Source organism: Calliopsis andreniformis, chromosome 3 (genome assembly GCF_051401765.1).
Source record: "Calliopsis andreniformis isolate RMS-2024a chromosome 3, iyCalAndr_principal, whole genome shotgun sequence".
Lineage (NCBI taxonomy): Eukaryota > Metazoa > Arthropoda > Insecta > Hymenoptera > Andrenidae > Calliopsis > Calliopsis andreniformis.
The window spans coordinates 3,048,842-3,061,625 of NC_135064.1; the positions used below are offsets into that span (position 1 = coordinate 3,048,842).

Sequence of the window (12,784 nt, forward strand, 5' to 3'; positions counted from 1 at the left end):
TCGATTTACATACATCAATTTCTTGAGAACCAAGAAGAATTAACTCTAGAATATTATTGGTTTCTTAATCAGAATTGGATTACATAACTTTAATTCTAAAGAAGTTTCTTTAGTCTTTTGCTGCAAATTCATGCACCGAAGTATATTTTAGATATTCTATTTCATTATCATGAATATTCATAACCTGCTCTCAAATAACGCAAAGCCATAAATAAAAAATCACTTTAAGAAAATAATATTTTTTAGATAAGAGGATATACCAACCTTTTGTCCACTACTTTGTTAAATTTTATACATATGAAATATTCTTGAAAAATATGTTTTGAAATTAAAATAATGAGATTAGACATTTCAAATTCATTTTTCTGGAAATCATATTTTTTACTTTCGTCTCAACAGATCTTTACAATTATTCTTAATTAATTTCAATACTTTTTAATTTAATATAATATTATGAATGTTTATAGATGCGTTTTTTCAGTGAAGGAAAAAATTGTTCTTTTAAAAGATGCAATTTTGTTATACATTTTAAATATATTTATGAGAAATAAAATTTGCATATTTAACTTTCAAGTGGTGACCACTGTTTTAATATCAACAGTAGTGACTTGATGTTAAATTGACTCCGTATCGCTAGTAGTCACATGACAACTATTTGACGCATCCCTAGATGAAAGTATATTCCATTTATATTAAGATGCAATTATTTGTTATTTTCTAGATAATTTTATTATATTTATAACATTTGATAAAAAAAATATATTCTTCATTAATACAATTATCACAATGAATTTTACTTCAATACACTTAACAATAATGCAACCATACATTTTAATACAAGATCAATAATTAGCATAATAGAAAATGTAAACATTTATAGTACTTGTGCGGAGTCAATTTGACGTCAAAACATCACTCTTGAGGACGTTAAGTCACCACTATTAATACGGAGTCAATTAGACGTCACTATTGTAGTGATACAGAGTCAATTTGACTTACATCACCACTACCGTTAGGAGTCAATTTGATGAACATAACCACTGTAAGATTAAAGTTAATCGAATGAACAATTCGAATTACCTGCTAATCGTATATGCCACCTGTCAAGGTTCTACCAAACATGACAGAAAACAATATTATATCCCTCCGCCATTTTATGATTTTCAAATAATAGAAACTAAACAAAAATAGAGCTAAACTGTTGCATAACATGATTTAAAAATGTCACGATATTTTACTAAATAATTACTGTAAGATAAAAACTTAAAACTACCCCATTTCTCTAGATTCTAGATCTACAAGACGATATTAATCACAGTACACACAAGATTTGATTCTAATCAAATAATTATGACCGTTAGTAAAAAACGTCTATAATTACTTCTACATCTTTCCTGTATGCGATTATGTATCTGCAGATTAATAGTGCATATTTCCAGATCGACAATCAAATAAGTCGACTATGTTATGTCAATCCATAAACAGTCCATTTATATCCTAAAATAAACGTCTTCCTGTTAACGAGTACCTTCTAAGAACTGTTTCAGAAAACTGAGCAAAACTCACGAGCACGATATCCGATCGTCTGCCAAGATATCTACAACTTTAACGCAACTCGCACCAATTCTGAAAGGCAAGAAAAGTTCAAGGCGAAGTTCCTGAACACCGATTTAATAAAAACTTTCTGACTATCCAATACATATCAAACTTTGTTAATAAAGAAAATGTATTCTAAATGTAACCACCTATGAAATTAAATTAACGAACGAGCGAACTTGATGAACACACTGAGACACACACACACTGTGAATCTCACACAGCAAAAGATTTGATCATGGGGGTGAGGGGATTTACCTGAACACGCGTGTTTGTCACAAATTTCTATAAATAAATAATTTTAACATAATGGATTTTTCTGTTTGCAGTAAAGGATACTATAAAAAATATGTCATGCTTGTATATGCTACTCCTTCTTTGGTTAAACTACAATCTCAGAAATAACATATTTAGTGCAAAAATATTCACCAAAAATGCACTCTTCTAACAGTAAACTAACCGCTCAATGTCGGGCAAGTAACACAATTGAGTTGCCAATTTTATAATTGCTATAATTTTGTGAGGAGAAGTCATATAACAACTTTCCTAGAGTCACTTCTAAGTATTAATTCTCTACTTTTATATTTCTAAGTTGAATTTCCTTGAAGATGTTTCTGCACTAATTGTAAGAAGCAAGTAGGAAAAGGAAACTGGTGTTTCTCTAAAAAATTATAAAAATTCAAACGACTACAGTTATCATAAATAATCTTTTTCGTAATCTAAATCACCATTTTGTAAAATAAAGACTCGCCTATAAGCAGCCCACAGATGATCAATTTTGATTATTGATCACTTATTAATCGATAATTGACACAATTATTATTAATCGTGTGCAGTCGATTTTGAATAAATGAGAAGAAAATATTGATAAAATTTTGATTTGGATCTTGATATTGACAATATTTATGTAGGTATGTTGAAAGAAGAAATATGGGATACTTAAATATTACAGAAATGTAATATCAGGAAATTGGTTATTCTCTTATTCGAAAATTTCCTTATTTGGACACTTTTATTACCCTATTAGTTCAGATACGCGTGGCTCTATTGTAATTCTAATTTCAATGCGAGATGCCGCGCATCAGCAAAAAGATCGTGTATTAACAACGTTATGCACCAAAGAAATGTTTCACCTACAAGTTTTCCGACTGATGTTCGTTCTTGCATCGAATTCTTTCGCCTTCTTATAAGCATCACGATCTACGTTTTTGGGACCGCAATTAGTTCTGCTATAAGTGTCTTTGACACTTTCCCAGGCGACCGCGACACAAGTTACGTAAACCGAAATGTGCCATTTACAGCTGCTTGTCTCGAATGTTACGCTTGGTGTACATCAAATCACATGTTCAATAAATTACACGAAATTTTAGTGAAACCAGAATAAAGCGATGCGTAGGTGAATTATTTTTTATCGTAAATAAGAGAGTGAAGGATGAACATGGAATGTAGGTTTGACATTACGTACAAGGTGTTTCAGAAGAAAATGATTCAGAAAGTTCAATATCGAGTAAAGTACGAAATCTTTGTTTTCGAAAAAAGGTGTATGAATTATTATTATGTAGATATGAAGAAAATATTGCTTATGAAATATTAAGTGGAATTTCAAATTGGTCGCGTTTAAGTGACCCACGATTATTGTTACTACAATACAAAATATAGTATCGGCATTAATATCCTTCCCTTTAGATAGTATATAAACATAATTAGTGACATTGTAGTTGATAACTGTAGAATACACAAATTTTAAAGCGAATGTCTCACGACATACCTAATAAAATAATAAGTGCACCATCTTACTTCATACGGATTATACATACCTACGGATAAATAATATCAAAACAAAACTGAGACATCAATATTTCTGTTAAAACATTATGTGATATTCTTTCTGCATTTGTACAGATGCTAAAATTAATTGCCCATGAAAAATTTACCTTTACACCAGGGACAAACATAACGTGGGACGACAAACGTTATAAAACAAATACCATTTGACTGATAATCTTCTGCTTCTATCTTTGTATGTCATTTCCATCACTCCTACACTTCAGTTTTTGGCAATACGTGGTAATAAACGATTCTTCGTATTTTAACGTTTTGTTGAAATAGTATATTAAAATTAAACTTGTAAGGTCTGCTTCAATTACGTATCCTTCTGTTTTGACTTCATAAACTCCTTTGACATTTTTTGTGCTGTATTCAATAAATATTGAACTTATATGTAGGTATAAAGGTTGTTATGAGTATGTATAAGTTAGATTAGTATGTAGGACACGTTTATGAGAAACGTCACTAATAGGGATAACAGTAACAAGTTGTTACTTTTATCCCAATTGTTACTTATGACTTTCTTCTATGCTCTTTGCTTTACTCGATGTATTATTTTAATAAAATGTATTAAGAAAAAACTTGTAGAGTAACATGTTCTAAATTTTACAGACGAGCGATTTTCAAATTTAAAATAGAACGCTACCAAATCTTCTGTCTACTTTATCATGTTAAATTATACAGGTTGGTCCGCCTAAATAAGGCCACCTAAATATCTCCTCCAATTGTGATAGTACAACAAATATTTTGTATGCTATTTGAATAATTTGAAGGAACCATTATATTGCAAAAAATACTACTTACTCTCGCACTACAAACAATAGTGAATTAATCTCTAGGAAAGCTTATTATGAATTTTGAATATGTTTTACGAACCTTTTTTTTTTAATTATCATTGCAATAGATGTTCGACATGGTGTCACTCCACATCGATATATTTTCTGAATCGTAGAATAAGAGACTCTCTGACCCTATCAAATGTTGCAGAATTAATTGCAGTATAAGCCATTATTATTCTGTTCCCTCGGGTGAACAGTAAACATATTTATTTATACTTACAGGTTCCCGCGCGTCGTATTCGTCTCTAAAGTCTCGATAAACAAACATTTTTCATTTCCTTTTAATTTTCGAAGTCAAAGGTCATTTCAAGGTCATGTACTGTACATATCTGAACGTATTTTTACATCAACTACACAATGCAATAAAAGAGATTATAAAATTATACGTAAAAAAAATTAACAACTTTGCAACTTCAAAAAAAATGGTTCCTTCAAACTTTTTAAAGAGCATACAAAATATTTCTGTACGCCATAAATGGCGTACCAAAGAAAATTAGTTACGTTATCAACAGAAACAAAAACTAACACTGGTCACCTACCCCAATCTTCCCTACATATGCATATAACGAATCAGTATATTATAACTTGTACAATTATTTGCAATTTTCACGGAACTATTCCTATGTATTAGTTTTTCAAATAAATTGGGCGAAGCTTTAAACTTGAGAATAAAACATAAACACTAACAGTACTCGTTAAGTGACGAACAAATAACTGGGAACTAAAAGAACATAAATGCAAGATATGTACGTAACATAAATTAAAAATTTTAGAATATTCATCAGACGAGTACAAAGGCATAAATAGACGGAACAACAAAAAGGAGAACTGGTAAAAGACAATAAAGAAGGACAGTTGTGAAAAGTTTTAGATATGAGGAAAGCAAATACGAACCCAAGTCATTTACATACGGAATATAAGAATATATGTCGTTATGAAATACATATATTGCTTTATATCGCATATTATGCTATATAATAATTATGGTATTGGATTTATGTATCTACGACTCATTCTAAGGTCGAAAGACAAAGTAACAAACGTCTAGAAAAACTACAAACTATGTAGGAATCAACCTGTAGCATTGAAATTACTTGTCTATTTTTACTAAATGTAGTACTAAAAAAATAATTATTTTAGATACGATTTTATTACAACTTTTGAAAACATACTTCTGATGTACTGACATGTCGAAAAACCATAAAATATATGTATATAAAAAATATAGAACAAAATATTGTGTAGAAATAGGTTCTATAAAGTTACGTACCATAAAAACGAAGCATGTAATTTATATCGTTTCATGACATTGAAAATCTTTTAATAAAAAAATAATGACCTCAAAATTCAATTTTCATCTAAACAAATCTATGACATGTTCACAGAGTATAATTAACAATTACGGAAGTAACATGTATTTTACTTACATCATCATTGTATTGCACGTCTTCTGTTTTGTAACCTCGGTTCATGTCACAAAAACGACAGCGATTCATTCAGTCTGCAAAAAGTTCTGCAAAAGAATCAAAACGCGGGTCTTCTTTAACGAACGTTGGTTTATTTCACGTTTTCCGTGACAAAAACTACGAATATCGTTGTACGAAAGCAAAACCTATTTGTTCATGGAGCTTTACGCGGGTTTGCATCACTTGTAGGCGTTGACCGCACATAGCATGCGGACAACTCGTGGTCGCGTATGTTAATCGCAGCCCGCAACGCCTAAGCGCGTTCTCCGCACGGACTTGTAGACGTCTATACGTGTAGTACCTAAGGAATTAATACAATGGAACGAAACATTTCTACTTAAAGTACGAAAAATAATAATTTATACAGTACGTTATTGAGAACAAGAGGCGCGTCCACTAATATTTAAATAATTTTTATTGAATATCATAGGTAATATGAATTAGCAAAGATCATACCCACAGCGGCGTTTCTTTTAAATAAAGAACAATTACTGTTCATAAACACTGATCGTGTATACTTGTACATTCTGTGTGGCCTTCACTCTCTTCCTCTCTCAGCCTCATTCTCTCTCTCTCTCACATCTTCCACTCCTTTGCATCCCTCACTCTCATGCATTCCCTTGCTCTCTATTTCTTTCTCTCTCGCTCTCTCTCGCTCTCTCTGTGTCTCTCTCTCTCTCTCTCTTTCGCTCTCTTTCTCTCTCACTCACATCTTAAACATCGGCAATATCATCTAATTAACACTTTATATGGTACTTAGAGAGCACGCGCATTCGTGTACGAACACTCACACGCATTTTGTATCAAGCATATACAAGTGTATATAAGGGTGTACCGTAATAAATGGGCAATACTTCAGGAACTAATTCAGCACGTAAATATAATGAAAAAAGTTCATATGAACATGTCTTATTTGACCATGATTACGAGATATGTAAGGACACTTCAAATTCTTAATGTACTCAAGGCCTGTTGCAAGTGTTGAACATTGAACAGGGGTTACAACAAATTTAGAGACCATCAAGAAGTATTGGAAAAGTACTCAGATCGATGATAAGATATCTCCAGACATGCGTTGGATTGCAAAGTATTCATTTAGAGCATCTCCTGTGAAGATGGTCAGTTGTGAAATGATAGAATACAAAACTCACTATATCTCGTAAAAAAGTGAAAAAGAACATATATTCATATGTATTTCTATTTTATCATTTTTATATGTTGAATCAGTCCCTAAAGTATTGCCCACTTGTTACAGGATACCCTGCATATGCTTCACGAACCACAGCTGCATCTGCATCTCTTCACGCGTCTGCACCTAGAAGTTACGTCTAATAACGTGATTGTACCTAATAAGCATGAACTTTCCACGACCGAGGGGAGGTATGCGCCCCTCGAGTACTCGGTACGATTATAAATATCCTGAAAACCAAGGATCCACTATTCTCGGTTAAGCTGCATTTAAATAAAACTTACGCATACGATGAATGGGTTCATCGTACAGGTGAATTTGTACCCGCCAGAACGAGAAGTTCGATCGATACACTACGCGTATAGCTCCGTTCCTAACCGCGACGGACTCGCAATAAAGAATATCTTCGTGTACCGAACATCGATCACCAGAGCAACCTTGAGGACAGTAGAACGTCGATGATTGGTCGTCATGGACAGAGGGACTTGCTTAAAGTGTCCACCTTTCAGGCGTTCTTACATACAATAACTAAAAACATACACCTTATGCAAGCGACGTGTCCACTTACATCAGCTCGAACTAGCTGAACTAGCTTTTACTAAAGAACTAGCTTCTACCTAGCTAAATTCTGATAAAAACGTCCTTGGAGAAGCAAACGTGACGGTACACGAAGAGCACGGTCAGTAATTCCGCTTTTTACCCGGCAAAAAAACGGCTAATTAAATCCATGGTGGTCGCTATGCAGTTTCTTATCTTATAGAAATCTTAAATAAATCTTGGTAAGGCAGTGCCAGCACGATGGTACATGTACGGTGGAGGGGGTGGCCCAGAGAAATGCCTCTGATGCTGATGAGGGAGCGAGGACCTGTGCGAGCCCATTGTTCCATTCGACGGCGAAACGTGCTGCAGAAGATGAGAGGTGCCGTCGCCCAGGTCTAGCTCAAGCTCCTGCTCCTGCTCTTCTATCAGCTGCAACGCCCCAAAGGAAGCTGTCGCCATTGCCACATCTGGCATTACGCCCGACAACTGCCCGTCGCTACAGGAATTATTCTCCTGTTGCTGTAACAGGGGGAACCGAGAATTGGTTTTATCTCCCTGTTTAATATAGCTTACAATTGATCAGTTCTATTGTGAGCAGATAATTGGAGTATCTCGATCAGGTTATGAGGGAAACTATTCAAAATTCAAGGTGATCTTCATAAATATTCTAAACAGTGATTGTTAACAGGAAACAATGATTAGATTTCTTGAGGGACGAATAAGTGATATTTGTCATACTTAATAATATGAAAGATCTATAGATCAGAGCTGACTAGTGAAAGTAACATTGATGATTGAAGTATATGTTTCTGAGAAAAACTTGGCCCATAGACGTTTTTAAATATAATAAAGATTAAGTTGAGATGGATTTCGCAATAGTACCTGCACTTAGAAACCAAGATTTGATAAATTGCTATTCAACATTGTTAGGATTATCTATTTATTGCTAATATGATAAAGATTTGTTTAATGTTCTTGTCTAATTCACTATAAGTGTATTTTAAGGCAGAAGTTAGTATTTCTAATAAAAATTTAGAAAACCATGAGTTTTTCAATCTAAAAAGATAATTAAAAATTTGAGCAAAATCCTTGCAATTACAAATAAATATATAGGGTGTAACAAATATAGTCTTTAATATTTTAAGGGTTAGTAGGAGATCCAAATTGGAATACAAAATGACATAGGTACATACACAGTGTCCAATCTGTTTTTTTTTTTTTTTCAATAATACTGTCTTAAAATTAAAATATTCGTAAGCTAACAAGCTTATAAATTCTGTAATGTTAAAGATGCATTGAAAATAGAAATAGAGCAAGAAAGTCTTAATACATTTTGCTGTATCTCTAACGGTTTAACTTATATAAAGCTTTAGAAATCCGAGATGTTTATAGGAAATGGATTGCAGGTTTTAAAGCTTTATAGCAATTACTAACTTCTTTGAAAATTTTGTAAAAGGTAAACCGTAAGATATACAACAAAATGTATTGAGACTTTTTTACACTATTTTTGCATCAATGCTTCAATGCATCTGTCACGCTATAAATTCTCTGATTACTAGTTTAGCGTACAGATACAATAAATTTAAGACATTATTATTGCAAAACGAAAACAGATTAGACACTATTTCATACGCCATTTTGTGCTTCCATTTGGATCCCTACTACCCCTTCAAATATCGAAAGCTATATTTGTTACACTCTGTATAATAAACAACTGTTTACTCTTATTAAAATAATTTAGTTTTGAATATAGAAGTAACAAACATTGATGCTACGTACATCCTGTTTAACTTAGATCACAGCATTTGAAATTAAATAATTACAGTGTTGCTATACTAATTTCTATTGGGATTCGACATAAACGGCACAACGTCTGATGGTAGAAAAGAAAAACATTATTAATACTGCATTGAAAATACGCCTTCCTTCAATAACATTTCTATGCATAGAATCTGTCTTCACCCAAAAATAAATCTCTTCGATTTCAATTAACATTCTCACGTTACTTAAGGCAATTGCGTGTATTTCGTAGTGTTATTTGTCGCCATTTTAGTGAATCGTAATACTAATCCCAATATTAATTACAGAAGTTCGGGACAAGAATTATTTTGATATTTAAATTGCATCAAGATAAACTAATTAAATTATAATTAACTACAGCGTTCAAAGCATATTTATCATCAAAATTCATAGTACAAAAAATTGACACTAATGCCTAGAGCCGATTAAAACAGTAGTTATACTTAAAACTGTAAGCCATTGTGATTCAAAGTCTATTCAAAATGGTGTATTCTTTTCTTCTATCGTACAATAATCGTTATTCAAATACTAAGTAACCTTTCTGGTATTCACATAGATTATAATATTGCAAAAAAATGCGATTTTTTAGCTTCAAAATGAAGTTTAAAATAAAAGAGTTGTTTCTATTACCGATAATGGAAATAAATGATACCTCGGATTTCCGTGCAATTTCAAATCGGTTAGGTTTCTTCGCCAGGACTGAAGTTAAGATGTTCAATTAACGGAGCACAGTGCTCCAAGATATTCCTTACCTCTGCAAGAAGTCTGCAGCTTTCACCCTCAGTGACTATAGCTGGAAGCTCGTGTCTGTGCGCGCAGGACGAGGCTGGCCTTGGAAACGTCATGTTTCTACCATAGCATAATGGCGGGACCGTTCTCGGGTTAATCCCTATACCCGGTGAATCTCTGTCCTCGATATCGGTCAGCCTCTCGTTTTGCTCCTTCACGTTGTAAGCGGCCGTATTCTGCAAAAATACATTAAAACGATCTCATGAAACTCGAAGCGCTTTTCATATAAGAACTGCACATATGAGTTTACAATATGATTTTTTCTATTACTCTTGAACATAGAAAAATTATATTAAAAAGATAATATATATTTTAATATAATTAATATAATGAATTTAATATGATTAAATAAAAAATATAACATATTCTAGTCTTCAAAATATAATATACATTCTTACTAATATTATAAACCTGAAAGTGTGTTTGTCTATTTGTTACGTCTTGACGACTAAACTACTGAACTGACTTCAATAAAATTTGGCAGAAATGTAGCCTGAAATCTGGAGAAGAACATACGATACTTTTTATCCCCAAAAATGAATTAGTTTTTTCTAGAAGAGCGAATTAACAAATAATGGAGTCCAATTGGTATGCGAGAAGGAGAGTCTTTGTCTCTTGCTATTACATAGCTAAACAAAAGTCTGTCACTGATGCCCTGGTGGAAGAGAGAGCATAATGCTCTCTCTCTTTCTCTCTCTATCTCGCACTACCCTCACTATAGGCCTTGGATTGGCACGCGCGCGCGAGTGTGAGTGAGAGAGAGAGAGAGAGAGAGAGAGAGAGAGAGAGAGAGAGAGAGAGAGAGAGAGAGAGAGATAGAGAGAGAGAGAGTGTCTGTCTTTTGCCGTCACATAGCTAAACAAAAGACTATCACTGGTACCGTGGTGGACGCTCACTCTTGCGCTTGCCAAACTGTGAACCATAGCGACAGTTCAGCAATTGGATCACTCTGATGTGAGACCTATAAAGCTGGACGTTACCTGCGACATTTTACTTACAGAGCTATTGTGTTCTGAAGATTTATGCTTGATATATTAGGAATTTATTCTTGATTTCTGACTTTGTCTTTTCAGTTGGTATTGTATGTTTCATTTATAACTTGGAATTTTAGGTTAATTTTTCTTTAGTTTAGTTATTCTTTCCATATTCTTTTTTATTTTTAAACAATTTTTGCTAAATTTGTTTTAACAAATTGGTATTAATATGACACACAAGCGCAAATCAAACTTATCGCGTCGCTCTAGCAGAACTAGAGCTATGAAAGTTGCCAGAACGCAAGAATTAGATGCTCACGTTGAGTCTACAAGGCGTGAACAACGTTAAGGACAAGCTGTTTTTAGAGCTGCAGAAACGCCGGAGCAGTCTCAGTCCGGCGAACTCAAGATGCTGAGCGTCGCGCGTTTTTCTTGTTTTAAGAATGCGCAATTTTATTATTCAATATTTTTATTGCAAAGAGATTTTGATATAATTACATTAAAAGGATAATTTTTGCCAAAAAGATAATAAACCTGGTAATTATTATTGAAAATATTTACTTTGAGTTAAAAAATATTATCATAAGAGTGTAACATTGATAAGAAATATATATCAAGTTCTATTACTCGATATTCATTAATTACTAGATTTTCATTGATATCTCTTAATACAGTATTTATTCGCTAAATGCTCACAGCTCGGGACTGGTTGCGAGCAGATAGCTATCAAGGACACGAAACTTGAGCCTCATTTAGGCTTTGTGGACGTAGAGAAAAACACCGAGTGAAAGACGCAGAGGGAACGAGAACCGAAGTGCCTCCCCCCAGTGGTGGGGATAACGCCAAGCATGTAACCGCGGGAATAATTCGAGCATTTAACGAATATATACTATAGCATTAAACTTTTAGGTCTAATTCACACTATCTGTCTAGCCGACGGCAGGCTTCCACAGCAGCGTGGTATCATTACCATGATTACCAGCGGTCACTATGTAAAACCTATTAAAAAAAATTTGACGAAGGCTAGCCTACTGCTGGCTAGACAGATATGTGGTGTGAAGAGGTCCTTAGCCGGTAATGCAAGGTATACGTGGAGAATAGCATATTTGCCAAAAAATGTACCTATTAAAAGTAGTACTGTTTCACTATTATTGTAATTTCCTCACTAATTAAAATATAATATTTTTAAATTTCGATTTTACATTTTTAGACATATAGTACTTATATTATCTAATAAAAACCTGTGTATAAGACATAGGTCCACAAATTCATCCTTTTGGAGTACTATTATTATTTATAATTCAAAGTTGGAGGATTACAATGAATCGCTCTATTGTGAATATTTTTTGTTTGTCCTACATTGCAGCTATTTTAATTTTGCTTTGACATTTGTTGACAAATATGTAATAATGTGCCATTTAAAATGTAAAATAATTTATTAGTTTCCCTCGTTAACTAATTATGAACGAATCAGTTCTATGGTCGTTCAAAAAAGGTTTTAAAAGAATTACGCGTTTCTACACTATCGTTAAATAAAGTTAAAGGAATGTATAAATGTACATTATATCTGCGACTTACGTAGTTTACATAAACCTGCAATGTTGGCATTAGGATTAAAAGTGTTGAAAGTGTTAAAAGTGCTTAGTGTTAAAAGAATTTGAGAATTCATGTCGATTAATATTAAGTACTCTCTACTAACTTTGACCAATACTAAATTGACGAACTGCCTCCTAGAGGCACACGCCACAAACTCTGACCAATTCG

The 12,784-nt window shown here is 33.2% G+C and overlaps 1 protein-coding gene across 4 annotated transcripts in view; it reads right to left on the bottom strand.

Annotated features, from left to right (window-relative positions):
* Positions 1–5,609: 5,609 nt before the first annotated feature.
* The window catches only part of LOC143188701 (BTB/POZ domain-containing protein 7), a 32,012-nt gene continuing 24,837 nt past the window's right edge, over positions 5,610–12,784 (bottom strand). For 3 of the 4 annotated variants that reach the window (XM_076393106.1, XM_076393104.1, XM_076393105.1), the window contains 2 exons: positions 10,010–10,222; positions 5,799–7,976 (listed from right to left, as the gene is read on the bottom strand). In XM_076393106.1, the coding sequence (XP_076249221.1) occupies positions 7,683–7,976; positions 10,010–10,222 (507 nt within the window). In that variant the 3' untranslated portion in view covers positions 5,799–7,682. Of the gene's footprint in view, positions 5,776–5,798; positions 7,977–10,009; positions 10,223–12,784 lie in introns of those variants that run through there. The other variant, XR_013003565.1, reaches the window with a different exon arrangement.